Source organism: Heterocephalus glaber, unplaced genomic scaffold, assembly GCF_053883595.1.
Source record: "Heterocephalus glaber isolate CG9 unplaced genomic scaffold, H.glaber_assembly_v1.0 deba00001523, whole genome shotgun sequence".
NCBI classification, from domain to species: domain Eukaryota; kingdom Metazoa; phylum Chordata; class Mammalia; order Rodentia; family Bathyergidae; genus Heterocephalus; species Heterocephalus glaber.
This window is the reverse complement of record NW_028258327.1, coordinates 18,342,396-18,357,171: the sequence shown is the minus strand read 5'-3', so window position 1 is coordinate 18,357,171 and position 14,776 is coordinate 18,342,396. Positions and strand designations below refer to the sequence as shown.

Below are 14,776 nucleotides of genomic sequence, written 5' to 3'. Positions count from 1 at the left end.
AGAAACTATGTATTTCTCATGAGTTACAAGTAGTCTCAAATTATGCATTTTCTTGAGTGTTGTTAATAGAGAAGTAATTAGTGTCTTCCCAAGTTTCTCAGTAAGGATACCACATTCATTTTGAATGAAGACCTGCTCCAAAGTAGAAATGCATGGAGCAGTGATTACATGAAGGGAACACAAACACAAGTTTTCTAGCCTAATTATCTCTATCACAAAACAAAAATGTTATTAATTCTTTTTTTTTTTTTTTTTTTGGTACCAGGGATCAAACTCAGGACCTTGCACTTGCGAGGCAGACTGCTGAACTACTGAGCTAAATCTCCAGCCCCTATATGAAACAAAAATGAATGCATATATCCTTATCTTCAAAGTTTCCCTACCAGAGAAATTCCACCAAGTCAGAAACTATTGTACCAATCTGAAGGGCTTTCTTGTTAAGACACAAAACCTTGTGAACTTCAGATTGTAAATAAGAATAATACTAAGTGAATATTAATCGCCTTTTGTTAAACATGAAGAGATGCATAAAAATAGCTAATAGACTATAAACTGAAGCATAAGTTTCTGTCAAAGAGGGGATTTAGTCCATGTAGGTTCCATGCAAATGAACTTTAGGTGCTTTCCAATTCTAAGTAGTTCAAAGAATATAATGACACTCATATGAAGGAAATCACTCATGTGAATAAGCATCTGGGCTCTAAAAGAGATTGAACTAGTGTGTCCACAACATTGGCACTGAGCTTTTTTGGGAGATCTGAGTGACAACATCTGCTGCTTGGTGTCAAATTGCTGCAGCATCTTGTGTAATGCTGTGTATACAACAGGTGCTTAGTGAGTGGAAGAAGTGTCTTGTTATATAGTTTTGGAAGAGATAGTAAAGACATTGGTGGCAATGTTTTTAGAAAAAAAAATCTTAAATTATTTTCATCATACCAGGTTTTTCCTGTAGTACATACCATTAAAAAGTGGAATTTACTGAATTAAAAGCATCTACGAAAAAATAGACCAGTATATTAAATTGAATAAAATATATGCTGCTGGAAAAATGATCCTGGAGTATTTGTCAATGGCATGGGTATTGATCTTCATGCTCACATAGCTGCTTCTCTGACTCTTCCTCTGGGGGGAGCCCCTCTCCGAGGCCAAGGTCAACTGTACCATCATCCTTTCGGGCTTCTCCCCATTTTCTGGCATGTAGTTACCCAGGTCATTCACCTCACCATCACTGTAGTCGAGCATCACCGCACGGGGCTGAGGTAACCCACAGGTACAGGGCAGCTGCAAACACAGCAAACACACACTGGTGTGAGCTCAGCAGCATCCCTCAGAAGCCCCACCAAAGCAACTGCAGGGTTCAGAGTGTTGTCTTTTTCTAGTTTCTTTTATTCCCACTTTGGGGGAAAGGTAGGAAAATAAAGCTGGTGCCTCTGTAAACATCCTTAAATAGTACATATCCATTTTTGTTGAAACAAAGTTTAGATAGTGAGTCAGAAAACAGCATAATGTCATACCAGAGACAAGAATATATTCGGTTAGATTAATAGCCCCGTTCTCCATGAGATAGTAAACACACTAGCCATTGATAAAAGTGTTTAAGACCACATTAGTGTGAGTGTGCATATGGTGTTGGGGTGGGAACTGGAAAGACATGGCATTATGGGGTTAGCTCACTATTCTGGTTAGATTTTTCTGGATAACCACTGAGTTGCAGACTGGAGGGAGAAAGGAAAGCCAGGTGGGAGGAAAATAAGGTGAAATAATGGGAGATGTAGGAGGTCACATATGAGGGAAAATGCCCTAGAATGAGGATGTTCATCCCTCAAGTGTTCTTTATTCTATTTCTCTGTTCATACAGTTTGTTCCACAATGTTAAATTGTCATTTTTCTTCTGGGATTCTGCAACGAAACTGAACATCACCATGATAAAAAGGACTATGTCTTAGTTAAGCTGGCTTAGTGGCTCCTGGTATATGATAGGTGCCAAATAAATGTTTTAGTGAATGAAAGCTGTAGCCCAGACTAGATTTCACACTGTTATACATCATTTTGCTTGCTCTTCACAGCACACTTGTGAAGCAAGTGCAGGAGGGGTATATTATGGCCCCCATTTTACAGAGTCTGACCTGCCCACAATCTCAGAAGTGGACTAGGCCCCAACCTGCCTAGGACTCTCTCGGTGCTCCGGAAAGTCACCTTCTCCCGCAGCTTCCGCTCCTTCCGCTCCTGCACGGTAGTCAGGTAGTTGACGGCCGCGTACTCCAGCACGGAGAGGAACACAAACACAAAGCTGACCCAAAGGTAGATGTCCACGGCCTTGATGTAGGACACGCGGGGCATGGAGGCGTTCACGCCTGTGATGATGGTGGACATGGTCAGCACTGTTGTGATGCCTGCAACAAGCATTGAGTGAGGGATAAACGTGCTGTCTTTCACTAAATTCTAGATAACTTGGTGTCTTTCTTTGTCACTATTACTCCCTCAGCCTAGAAAGTCTCTGCCCTCCCCCTCTGTCTAGTGAACACCTACTCATCTTTCAAGATTTCCCTTTTAGGAAAATTTCCACGTTCCTGTCTCCACAACACACTATTCCTTTACCCTTCCACCACCTCTCCACCTCCCACCCTTCCATATGTAGCTTGTACATTCATCATAGTATTGAATCACTTTATCCTTCTGCAGAGAACTCTGAATATTTTGACATTAAGGTATTCCTTTCAATTGTTTAAAAAAATAAAAACAAGATTGCCGTGTTGGGCACAGTGGCTTATACCACTGTGAGCCAGGGTAAGGGATTGAGACAGGAGGAGGATGGCAAGTTTGAGTCAAGCTGGACAATTTAGCTAAATTGTGTCCAAAGTAAAAAAATAAAAGGGAGTGGAGGTATAGCTCAGTGACAGAGCACTCCTGGGTTCAATTCCCAGTACTGGAGGGGAAAAGCCAACATATATAAGCAGGTTTATGTTTCTCATAAGTATTCAATCAAAGGGAAGAAAGCATGTGAGGTTTATTATATTTGTGTCCTTCATGCTGTTGTAAAGTTCTCTAGTCCTGGACCTGTCTTATTAGCTGTCAGGCACCTCTGGCAGCCACCCCAAACAGGACCCAGCTGTCCATCCAGCAGTGTTCACTTGGGGACTTACAGTTCATTTTTACAAAGGATGATGGTGTGAACTTCATTTATAGGAGACCAATTTGAAAACTTAAATGTACACTTACTTAGCATACTAACTGTTCGAGCAGCAAAACAACTATTAGAGGACAGGGCATGTGTCCATGGAAATTTGGCTGGGATTTCAAATTAAGCTCAGAACATTTGCTTGGCAAACACAAATCACAGGGGATTGGGGTGATCCCAGAGGCCAAGTCCAATCAATTTTCACTAAAACCTGGTGGTCACACTCTCCCTTGTAGCCCTGAACTGAGCAATAGTGGTGTGTGTGATTAAGTGGATACAATACTGTATCTAAAGTGAGAAAGAGTGGATGGCAACTTGCCACTGGTGGAATTCTTATAGAGACTGCAATTTTCAGACTGCAACATGTACAAGAATTAGTTGGGAGAACTTGTTTAAAAATTCAAGTTGCTGGTTCTCCCTCAGATTCTGATTCTTCAGATAAGAAGAAATGCCAGATTCCTTTTTTTTTTCTTTCTTTCTTTTTTTTTGGTACCAGGGATTGAACTCAGGACCTTGTGCTTTCAAGGCAGGCAGCGGAACCACTGAGCTAAATCCCCGGCCCCAGACTCTTCATTTTTAATAATTTCCTTCAGAGATTCTGTCACTAAGATCCCTTGGGCCACGTTTTAACAAGCCCTGTTATAGAATAGTTATATAGATGATCAGATAAATCATCCAAAGACCAGGATCCTCCACCTTAAGACACAGCTCAACCAGACCAAAGGTGGGCTGTTTGGATAGGCACTTATGGAAACCTGGAAACAGTTTTGCTATGTAGTCTTAATAATGGAATTTTTACCTATGAATCAATATCTTGGGGAATTTTCAAGTTAGAATGCCAAAAGGAATATAAGATCAATTTGAAAAGAATGGCTTTACCTGGAAGGAATGATTTGTATTTTCAGATATTTGGAATGTGTACTTGAGATGTTTCTTACCTAAGGGAACTCTGGCGGGCACAGCTCTGCGGTCAATCCAGAAGGACACCCAGGACAGCATGACCATCAGGGTCGCGGGAAAATAGGTTTGGAGCAAGAAAAAGAATATGTGCCGACGCAAAGTGAAATTAATGTATAGGCGATTGTACCAGCCTGGGGGATACAAAGAAGAAAAGATAGCAGCTCCTTTATGTAAGAAATTTAATTCAGAGAATCATAACTGCCTTAGCCATCCCACGGGAGCCTTATCATACCTTTATAGGGTGGAAGTGAAAAAGCCAGGGAACCAAGGATTAAATGATAACCACACTATCTGAGTAAATTCATCTCAAGAACCTCCCCAATCCTAAACACAAAGGGAAGCCCTAGAAAAAGTCATTTAAACTCTTGTTACTCAAAATCTGGTCTAGGACCCAGATCCCTCTCTGTCACCTGGGTGGTTGTTAGAAATTCAGACTCCTTACCACAGCATCTCCATTTAATAGTTTCCCCACATGATTTGTATGCAGTCAAAGATTGAGAAGTACCAATTTAAGCAGTTTAATTTCTTGGGGGGGGGGGTGTTAAAGATATACAGCTGACCCGAGTTCGATCTCCGGTACCAAAAAAAAAAAAAAAGATATACAGCTGAGCACAATATTGTATTTAGGTACAGAGTGAATGATCCTTCAACCAGCTATGCCTTGCTCTCCCCTTGTGTTCTTTATAAGGAAAAAGATGTGAGGAGGAGGTGAAGGCAAAGAAAGGATGATGGGAGGAAAAAGAAAATGCAGGATAAGCATGAGATCCCTAGGACTGAGAATAAGTGGGGACATGACAGCATTAACTTGGAATTTGGCATCCTAGGCACTGCATTGGACATGCCTCTTGGAACCAGCAAGTGATTGTGGAGGGACCATCAGAAGGCTGAGGGTCAAAAGAACCAAGCCTTTTTGAGCAATGGACACAGCAGGAATGCCGTCCTAGACTGGAGAAAAATGGTTCTTTCATTGATTAGAAAACTAGGTGTACTTTTTTTTTTGGTACCAGGGATTGAACTCAGGTCCTTGCGCTTGCAGAGGCAGGCAGCAGAACCACTGAGCTAAATCCCCAGCAAGACTAGGTTTACTTAAAAGGTTGCACATCCATGTACAATCAGTCATACAAGGTTTTAGCAAGAAAAACTGCATAAAGATGGAGCAAAATCATCCTGAAAGGTGCTTTGTCAAAATAGGAGTCATGGGTGGAGAGAGTTAACCTCTGCAGTTTAAGTGGCACTGGCTGAGTGCCTGAAAGAAGGCCACAGAGCATCCCCTCAGGCAACAAGTGAGAGGTGTCTGGAGGAGCCAGAGTGTTGACAAGCCTGTCAAAACCTTGACCCCCTACCTCTGGGAAGATGGCAGAGTGGTGAACAGCAAATAAAGAGCCTCTCTGAGATTTGGTGTCCTGACACTGGAATATAGCAGCACGGGGAGGACAAAGGGGAGGGAAGTGGGTCCCCAGGACCCAGAAAGGATCTGAGGTGAGAATTGAAGTCTTCAGGAAGAGTGAAGAGAGAGACTTTAACAAAGGAGAGGGAGGTCTCAGAGCCTGGACTCCTCTCAAGGGAATGGCAGGGCCGAACCTGCACAGCCACAGTGACTACTGATGACCCCAGAGGCCTCCACGGAGAAATGCACCAGTGGAATGGAGCAGAGGACTGCAGCGGCTGGTGAATTATCCTTGTTCAGACCTCACCCAGGAGAGGGTGACTGGCTGGTAGCCATCTTGGAGAGAGGCTAACTGAGCTCAGAACTCAGAACAGCTGTGGGTGGACTCCATCTAGTGGCTTCTGGTGTCTCAGTGCGGTGCTCAGTTCAAGTCAGCTGGAGTTCAGGGACCGGAGTTCAAGCCGGCAAGAGACACATAGACTGTTGTAGGCTCAAGACCCTTGACCCCAAGAGGAAAAAGCAGGTCCACGGGGGAATGACTGGAGTTCCTGCACTCAGGCTTAATAAAGGGTCATACAGAGGGGCTGCGTAGACAGTGTAGCTGAATATAGTGGATAATAGTGGAGCACCCGGGGGTGCTGGCTGGAGCAGGGAGACTATGAATGGAAAACAACGAATTGAAATTGGGGGCTTCTGGTGAGTGTATCAGGGGTGAGATCCACCTGCTAAGCTCAGTGTGATTGTCTCAAACCTACTGACATGGCTTATGCTTCAGTCCTTGCTAATGTTTCCTAGGTAAACACTTCTGATGGATTGGTGGTATAAAAAAGTGACTACCACCCTATGCTTGCCACACACTAGACTTCATTGAGGACTCTCATCTTTGATTTCAAATCAAGTAACACAGGCTCTGCTTACTTGATAACAAAATCATACTTTTCCTGAAATAGAGGATAATCTGAAGCTTCTCAGGTGCTTGGCCCCTACTCCATGCTCACCTGTGCTGCTGTAGAAAGCTAGTTTAGTGGTAGTGTGGAATTCTTGAATGAGGAACTGGGACAGTGAAATCCGCTCATCTGTCTTTAAGGAGTCATTGCCTTTTTTCCAGTAGAGCATGAGGTCATCTTCTGTATAGGCATCTGAAAAGATAGGAGCCTGTGTCAGGCACCGTGTGGCAAGATGGGACTGTCTGGAGGCAGGGGCTACATGGAAGCTGTGCATTCTGATCTCCCACACAAACTACTGTATTGGAATTATGTTAAGGCACTTTGAATAAACAAACTACATTCTGAACAAAGCAAAACAAAGTGCAAAAAGACAAATTAATTCTCCCTGCTCTTCTGAAAGTCATCAGAAAATCTCAAGCTTAAATGCTCATGATTCCTGAAAAAGGACTCAGCCCAACAGTTTGGCCTATCATTTTTAGGTTAAACAAAACGGAATTGCTATTTTGTAGGTCAGAAGGGGTTAAATATTTGCAAACTTTCACATAGTTCAGCCTTATAAACCAAGGGTCATTTAGCCCTTATTTTCTTTCTTTCAAAGTATAGGAATTCATCGATTGATGGCAAATGCCTTTAAACACTATCAGGTAATAAGGACTATGTTCTAGCAAGAGAGGACCCATGAAGTAATAAGGTAGAATAAGACCTTCTTCTGTAGGCCTCCAACTGCACCGGCCCACCCAGAGTAAAGTTGAAATGGTTCCATGATCATCACACTCTCTGGTGCTACCATTTTCCCCAACACCATGCCCTTCAGGTGAATCCACTTTGCACAAACCCACCTGCAGCCTGGACATGATTGAGGTAAAATCTAATGGAGTCACCAGACCCATCCATCCATGTGTAACCCATTCTTTCTGGGGCTCCCTAATACCATGTTATTCCATTTTCCAACCCTTGATCTATGTGATAGATTTCTTGTGTCAGCTTGGCTGGCTATACTACCCAGTTATTCAATCAGTCACTAATCTGTGCAGGTATTTTATAGATGTGACTCATCTACTCATCTACTACTCATCTATCCTACTCAGAGGATATTATCCTGGATAATCTAGATGAGCCCAGTCCAGTCAGGTGAAAAGTCTGAAGAGCAGTGCTGAAGTTTCCTGAAAGAGCTTCCACCTGTGGTCTGTGGCCTCAGTTCCGGTCTGAAAGTTCCTAGGCTTCCCTCTTGATGGCCTGTTCCTGTTTTACAGGAGAACAGAGTTGGCCCCACAATCCTGGGGACCAATTCCTTGCAATACATCTCTTGCTAAGTATATCTTGTTGGTTCTGCTTCTCTGGCAGAACCTTGACTACTAAAACCTGGAATAAGCTACGCTACAGATAGGGGCAGAGGCTGCCTGGCCAAGTGGGGAAAACAAGGCTCTGGAGCCAACACATTTGGTATTTCAGCCTAGCTTTGCCCCTCAGCTCTGTGTCCAAAGCAAGTTCCATCCTCCTTTGAATGCCAGGGATCATAACATTCTTGCAGTGCACAGTGTTCCAATTTCTCCATCTCCTTACAACACTGTTTTCCGGTTTTTAATGGTAGCCATCATAATGACTGTGAAGTGGTATCTTGCTATCCTGATGTGCATTTCTCTGATAATTAGTGACATTGAGGATCTTTTCATGTGCTTCTTAGCCATTTATATATGTTCTTTGGAGAAATATCTATTTGAGTCTTTTGCCCATTTTTAAAGCAGTTTGTTGTTTTAAATTTTAGGAGTTCTCTTATACTGTGACTATCAATTCCTTATCAGATATATAATTTGCAAATATTTCCTTCCATTTTGGGGGTTCCCTTTGACTTCGTTGATAGTGGTGTGTGTGTGTGTGTGTGTGTGTGTGTGTGTGTGATGATGCTGGGCTTTGCATGTGCTAGGCAAGTGTTCTAACATTAAGCTACATCCCCAGCTACCTGATATTATCTTCTGATGCACAAAATATTAAAATTTTCATGAAATCTGATTTGTCTGTTTTTTCTTTTGTTGCCTGTGCCTATGATATTATGGAGCCTGGTTTTTAAACTTTTCGAGGACATATATGTACGTGTAGGTTTCCTGAGTTCTGTTGGTTGTACTTGAGTCTCTACTCCCACATGAACTCAGTACTCAGTTTCAGTTCCCTAGGACAACTGTTGCCAAAACTTCTTATTGCCAGGAAATCCTTTCTCCAGCAGAAACCATATTTAGAAGAGCAATAAAACAGAGCAAAAACAAGCTCTCTGGATGGACTCTGTGTGTGTGTGTGTGTGTGTGTGTGTGTGTGTGTGTGTGTGTGTGTCTAAGGAGACCCACATTCACAAAGCCATCAACTCTTCCCTAGAAGTTGCCCTGGGGCACTATGATAATGCCTGAGTCCTGGTGAAGTGATTTGAAACCAGTGTGAAAAGACATTAGAAAGATCAATTGTAGGACTAGAAAATCTTGGGTCCAAATTCACACCTGATTTTTAAAATCATCTTAGACTTAGCTTCAACCTAAAAAAAAAATCAATTTTAAAAGCATAGCCATGGGTGGGAAATCCTTACTGTTCCTGCTGTTGACAGTCAGAAGTGTTTAGAATTACTTAGAAACTGTCAGGGCCGGGGATTTGGCTCAGTGGTTTCACTGCCTACTGTGCAAGCGCAAGGACCTGAGTTCGATCCCCGGCACCAGGAAAAAAAAAAAAAAAAAAGAAACTGTGTACCCATGCCTAGGCACAATTCTACTCACAGCTTTCAATTTCAAGTGAGCATGTTTGTGTGTCCAGGGGAAATCGGCTGAAGTCCATGTTGCACATGGCAGTCACTGTAACCCTAGAAACAAGAAGACAAAACCCAAGTTTTCAGAGCCTGCAAGACAAGTACAGAATGATAAAGCAAACAGAAAAGGCCTCTACTTCCTTGCAATATAACTGTATCTTTCTTTTTCTTTTTCTTGGTACTGGGGATCGAACTCGGGACCTTGCGCTTGTGAGGCAGGCGCCGGAACCACTGAGCTAAAGCCCCAGCCCAACTGTATCTTTCTTATAACTCATAAGCCATGTGTCAGAATTTACATAAGAAGCTTATGAGGTAGCCTCTTTGGAGGACTCTTAGGTATTTATCATTTAACATTAGGTTCAGTATGCAGCATCAAAATGTGTCCTAGTGTTCTGGCACATTCAACATTTTAAAGAAGCAACTGTCTCAATCAATATAACTGTATGAAATAAAGCTCATATGAATTGGCCTGCATGTGTTTCTGTGCATGTGTTTGTGTGTGTGTGTGTGTGTGTGTGTGTGTGTGTATTATTGGAGATTGAGCCTCATGCATGCTAGGATCACTAAAAAATCTATTGCACTAACATGCAAGTACTTGCTAGCATCTAATGATTTTGTTTCAGACTCTACACAGGAAAGTTGGCATCTGCATCAAAGAACAAACAAATACAGATTATTAGACATAGATGAAAAGGCTCCCATCCAGTGGGAAGCTTTACAGCAGGACGAAATTAACCACTGTTGGCTGGTATTGAATGTACTATTTTTCCTCCAGCCACACAAAATATGGTATGCATAAATTATGAAAATAGTCTGCATAATTCATGTCTAAAAAGAAACATACATGTCTGGGATTTAGCTCAGTGGTTCTGACACCTGCCTCACAAGCACAAGGTCTGGAATTCGATACCCAGTACCAAAAAAAAAAAAAAAGAAAAGAAAAGAAACATACACACACTTTTTATTTAAATGGAAAAAGAGAAGAACATTCTCAAAATGGAATTATCCAAATATTTCCTTCACTTTCCCCACTTTAAGTGTGAAATGTTTGTGTCTTACTGGGTATTTTGGATCACTGGCAGCTGGGAAGTCTAACATCTGCTTAAAATCCTGATAAACTAGGTATATTGGGGTGTGCTGGGAGGGGATTCAAGCATTCCCTGCCTCAGACACATGATGGGTGGACTTCCATATTTTTGGGTGCAGTATAACTATGCCCAATGGCATAACCAGCAAGAAAAAAAACAGGAACTAAGTTTGGGGACACCTAGAGCTAACTGTAGGGACATGAAATATCAAATGCAGGACTTTTTTGTTAAATGAATCCGGATTGAACATCTCTTTGTATTAGCTTATATACAAACAGACATTTTTAGAATCCCAGACATCTTCAGACTAGCTCTTCCTGCCCTGACTTGATGCCTTTCCACTCATACCCTATATATTGAACAAGTGTCTGTGATGTTACCCAAACCCATGCTTCTTTTTGTTTCTCCAAGTGCTTTTAAGTCAGTTTACCAGGGAGGATCATCCCTTGCCCTGCATGGGAACTTGGCAGGTCCTGCGCTTTTTCTGCTCCCTCTCATGTGATAGTCAAAATAAGTAACAAGCCACATCTCAATTCAGATATTAAGCATTTTGGTCTGAGATGTTAGTCAATACTTGAAATTTCATTCAAATTAAGAGATCTGGGGCCGGGGATTTAGCTCAGTGGTGCCGCCACCTGCCTTGCAAGTACAAGGTCCTGAGTTGATTCCCAGTACCAAAAAAAAAAAAAAGAGTTCTGCTCTCCTTCATCCATGGAGATACACAACTGGCATTTGAGCAGTTGATTTGTGCCCATGTCTGATCACTGCTATGACAGGTAGAAATGAGAGGAAAGAGGGAGGTGGGGCAGGAGAGTGTCCAGGCTGAGTGACTGCATGCTCTATGGACCTGCCACATAGGGGAAGTCAGTACTTTTCTCCCTGGGATCTTCATGCCCACAGCTAGCTGGGCACCCTCATGCTTCAGGTTTCAATTCTCCAGTAGCAACTCCCCTGCCCAACTCTTTGTTCACTCACCATCACTCCACACACTCTTAACTATTCCCAACACTACTGTGGTGCAGACTGAACCCACTGGTCTTCTGCAAGGTCTTCTGGCTCTGTTCCCAGGGTGGCTAGACAGCTTTCTTCTCCCTTCGAACTGTACAGTGCTCCCCAACTGTAGGCACACACATACCAAGCTCCCCAAGTGGTCCCAGGGAAGAGCCACTCACCAAGAAACACTGCACAAATCTTTTCTTTCTCCCACAATCATTAACTCTTTTATATCTTGAATTCAAAAGCCATGGAATTACTTTCTCAACATTTCTTAGTAAAATCTACCTACTGTGATAGAACACTTCATTTGCGAATTTTGCCTTGGTGCCTAGGACATTCTGATGCATAGGACACTGATTTTGGTGCCTAATACACTCTGATTTTGCCACCCTTCCTTTTGCTCCCTGCCCCTTTGCCTACCCAATGGCAGCCACATCTCAATTTGCACTCTTTTCATTTGGTTATACTCCTGTCCTCCACTATGCTGCAGTCACATTAAGAGTGGTGACTATATCACTCACCTTTGCATCCTCAGAGTCTGAGACAGGACCTGACAAGGGTCTTATTAAAAATCTGTTGAATGTGGCTGGGGTGTAGCTCAGTGATAGACAGCTTGCTTACATGCACGAGGCTCTGGGTTTAAGCAGCAGCACCATAAAAACAAATCAAAACAAATAAAAATCTGTTGAATGAATGAATGAGTGGATGAGGTGGGAGAATAATCTATAGCATGAACTTTAGGAGCTGAACAGCTGCTGACAGAGTTGCCAATATCCACGTGCACCTCATTGTCCCTAAAATAAATCTCATGGTGGTAGTTCTCAGTAACTTAGGCCTCATTTTTAAAATTTAAATTAAACAAACATATGCCTTTGTTTGTAATGAGAAATCAAATAATTTGGCTTTGGGCACAAAGACAAGAAGAGGTGTTTCCCTTGGTGAGGCTCACTGAGGTTTTCCTAAACACACAGTGGGTTTTCCACTCCTTGTTTCCTCTGTTCTGCTTCTTGTGGTCACTCCCAGTTGTGCACTAAACTAGACTTCTACAATTGTTAGATTCTTCCAGAAGTTTGTAAGCCAGTTCTTAAACAGAGCTATTACTGAAAATTAAATTTAAAATTAAATAAGTTGTTGCTATGCTTTGAATGTATGTGTCCCTCCAAAATCCATACATTAGAACTTAAATCACAAAGTGTTGGTATTAAGAGGCAAGGAAGGCCTTTGGGAGGTGACTAAGCCATGAAGACTCTGCCCCATGGATGGCATAAGTGCCCTTATAAAGGGACTAAAGGAAGCCAGCTAGGTTTTTCACTGTCCATCCTTCCCCCATGTGAGGACATAGCAAGAAGGTGCTATGTGAGGAACAGGCCCTCACCACACACCAAAGCCACTGACACTTGGATCTTGTACTTCCCATCCTCTAGAACTCTGAGAAAATAAATTTCCATTCTTTTCATTTATTTATTTTTCTATGGTATTGGGGGTTAACTCAGTACTTCACATATGCCAGGCAAGTGCTCTACCACTGAGTTATCCCCTCAACCCTTTATTAGTATTATTTTTCATTTTGAGACAGGGTCTCACTAAGTTGCCCAAACAAGGCTCAAACTTGGGCTCTTCCTGCCTCAGGAAGGAGCTGGGGTTACAGGCATATGCCACCATATCCAGTTTAAATTTTTATTCTTTATAAATTACTCATACTCAGGTGTTATGTCAGCACAAGTAGACTAAGACAGTTACATTAGAAACCAAAGGAATAAAACTCAAAACTCATTGCTTCCTAATTATATAACCCCATCCTCTATCCTCTGTGCTCCGGAAGCACATGTGGTGTCCACAGGGTGGAAGTGCTATGCAGTGCTATGCTGCCCACGTCTCTTCCCAGCTCTGCTCTCAGTAACTTCAGTTCAGCAGCTTGAAATCAGCCATGATGGGAGTATTCGCTCTACAGAACTAAGCACATCAGGACTTGATTTATTGGTTTATTACTTGTCTAGACTAAGAAAGCACTTTAAAACTAAAAGTAATTTGTGTCTAATATCATTAGATTTTCAATAGTGCAGCACACTGAAGAAACATTCTTTCAGTATTTGAAAACTATTATCCAACTTAGCAAAAATATTGCTTATTTATTTGATGAATGAATAAAGTTCCCACATAGTACTTCATTGTCCCATTCTTGTCTTATTAATATACACAAAAATATCAACCAATATTCATCAAATCTATACTCAATTGTCAATCATATAAGTGAGAATAATGAATACAAACATTTACTTATAGTCTGACTTTGCAGAACTATTGTTGGTGATAGAGTTATAAAAACTGGTAGTGGTTTTTACAAGAAAAAGACAATCATGCTCAAGTTATATGTTTATGGAATTTATACTAAAGAATATTATATATGTATTACTCAGTATTATTTCAAATGTAAATCATGTGCTTTATGTCAGTAATGTTTATAATAAACTTTGTAATAAACTGTTAATGTTTATAATAAACTTTATGTGTACTTCCCCCAGACAAGCAGTTGCTAAACATTTACTAGCACACCAATGGTCACATGTTTTACGGCCTAGTTCTTTGAAGCCCTGGTGCTACCCCAGGGTTGTGTTATCTTGTTGGTGGATTTTGAACCTTAAGATCCTTGACAACCTGTCATAAATGAGGATTCCAGGGAGAACGTGCCCAATATCCTTGACCCCCTATAGGAGAGGACATTTTAAGCTTTGGAGATGAAAATTCCATAATCTCGCTCTAAGTCTGGTACCTGCTTAGATTCCAAGCCAGGAAGAGTATTGAGGGGTCATTATAAATATTCCTTTAGGGGATGTGAACAGAAACTCAGTCTCACCATTTCTGACTCCAAAGATAAAACTGTGCGATCATCCAGGAAGCCTCTTCTTAGACATTAGTGTGGGTTCATCTTTATCATTCATCAATACACAAGCCAAAGCAAGTTCATAAACCTGAACTGCACCATCTGTGCCACACAAGAGGAGTAAATCACAGCAAGTAATGCATCCCTTCTCTGTGAGGACCTGAACTCACCTCCACCCTTCCTCTCTCCCTCCCAGGGAAATGACACCATGCTGCATGCTGTATTGAGGGACAGCTTCTGTGATTCAGAGCCCCAGCAGCAGTGAATCATTTCTAAGGTATCTGCACTCATGAGAAGAAAAGATTTTATACTTTAAATTATAAAAGTGATGCTCATAATGTCATAAATGTCATGATGTCATAATGTCATAAAGTGGCCCAGAGCTCCATATCTTTTCAGGATAGAAAAAATATGCATGTGGCTGGCCAGATGGGGCAAAAGACTTTTTAAAACTGAAGTCCTAAACATATACCCCCTAAACCAGGGACTAGAGATCAGAAAAGCAAATCTGTTTTATTTGTTTGTTTGTCTGTAGTCAAACTATGTAGTCCAGG

At 41.7% G+C, this 14,776-nt stretch overlaps 1 protein-coding gene across 1 annotated transcript in view; it reads right to left on the bottom strand.

The window, feature by feature from the left end:
• Nucleotides 1–231: 231 nt before the first annotated feature.
• The window catches only part of Gabrr1 (gamma-aminobutyric acid type A receptor subunit rho1), a 40,087-nt gene continuing 25,542 nt past the window's right edge, over nt 232–14,776 (bottom strand). Inside the window, exons 8-12 of the mRNA XM_087188018.1 lie at nt 9,229–9,311; nt 6,524–6,664; nt 4,117–4,269; nt 2,197–2,393; nt 232–1,281 (exon numbers count right to left, since the gene is read on the bottom strand). Coding sequence (XP_087044144.1) covers nt 994–1,281; nt 2,197–2,393; nt 4,117–4,269; nt 6,524–6,664; nt 9,229–9,311 — 862 coding nt within the window. The 3' untranslated portion in view covers nt 232–993. The remainder of the gene's footprint in view (nt 1,282–2,196; nt 2,394–4,116; nt 4,270–6,523; nt 6,665–9,228; nt 9,312–14,776) is intronic.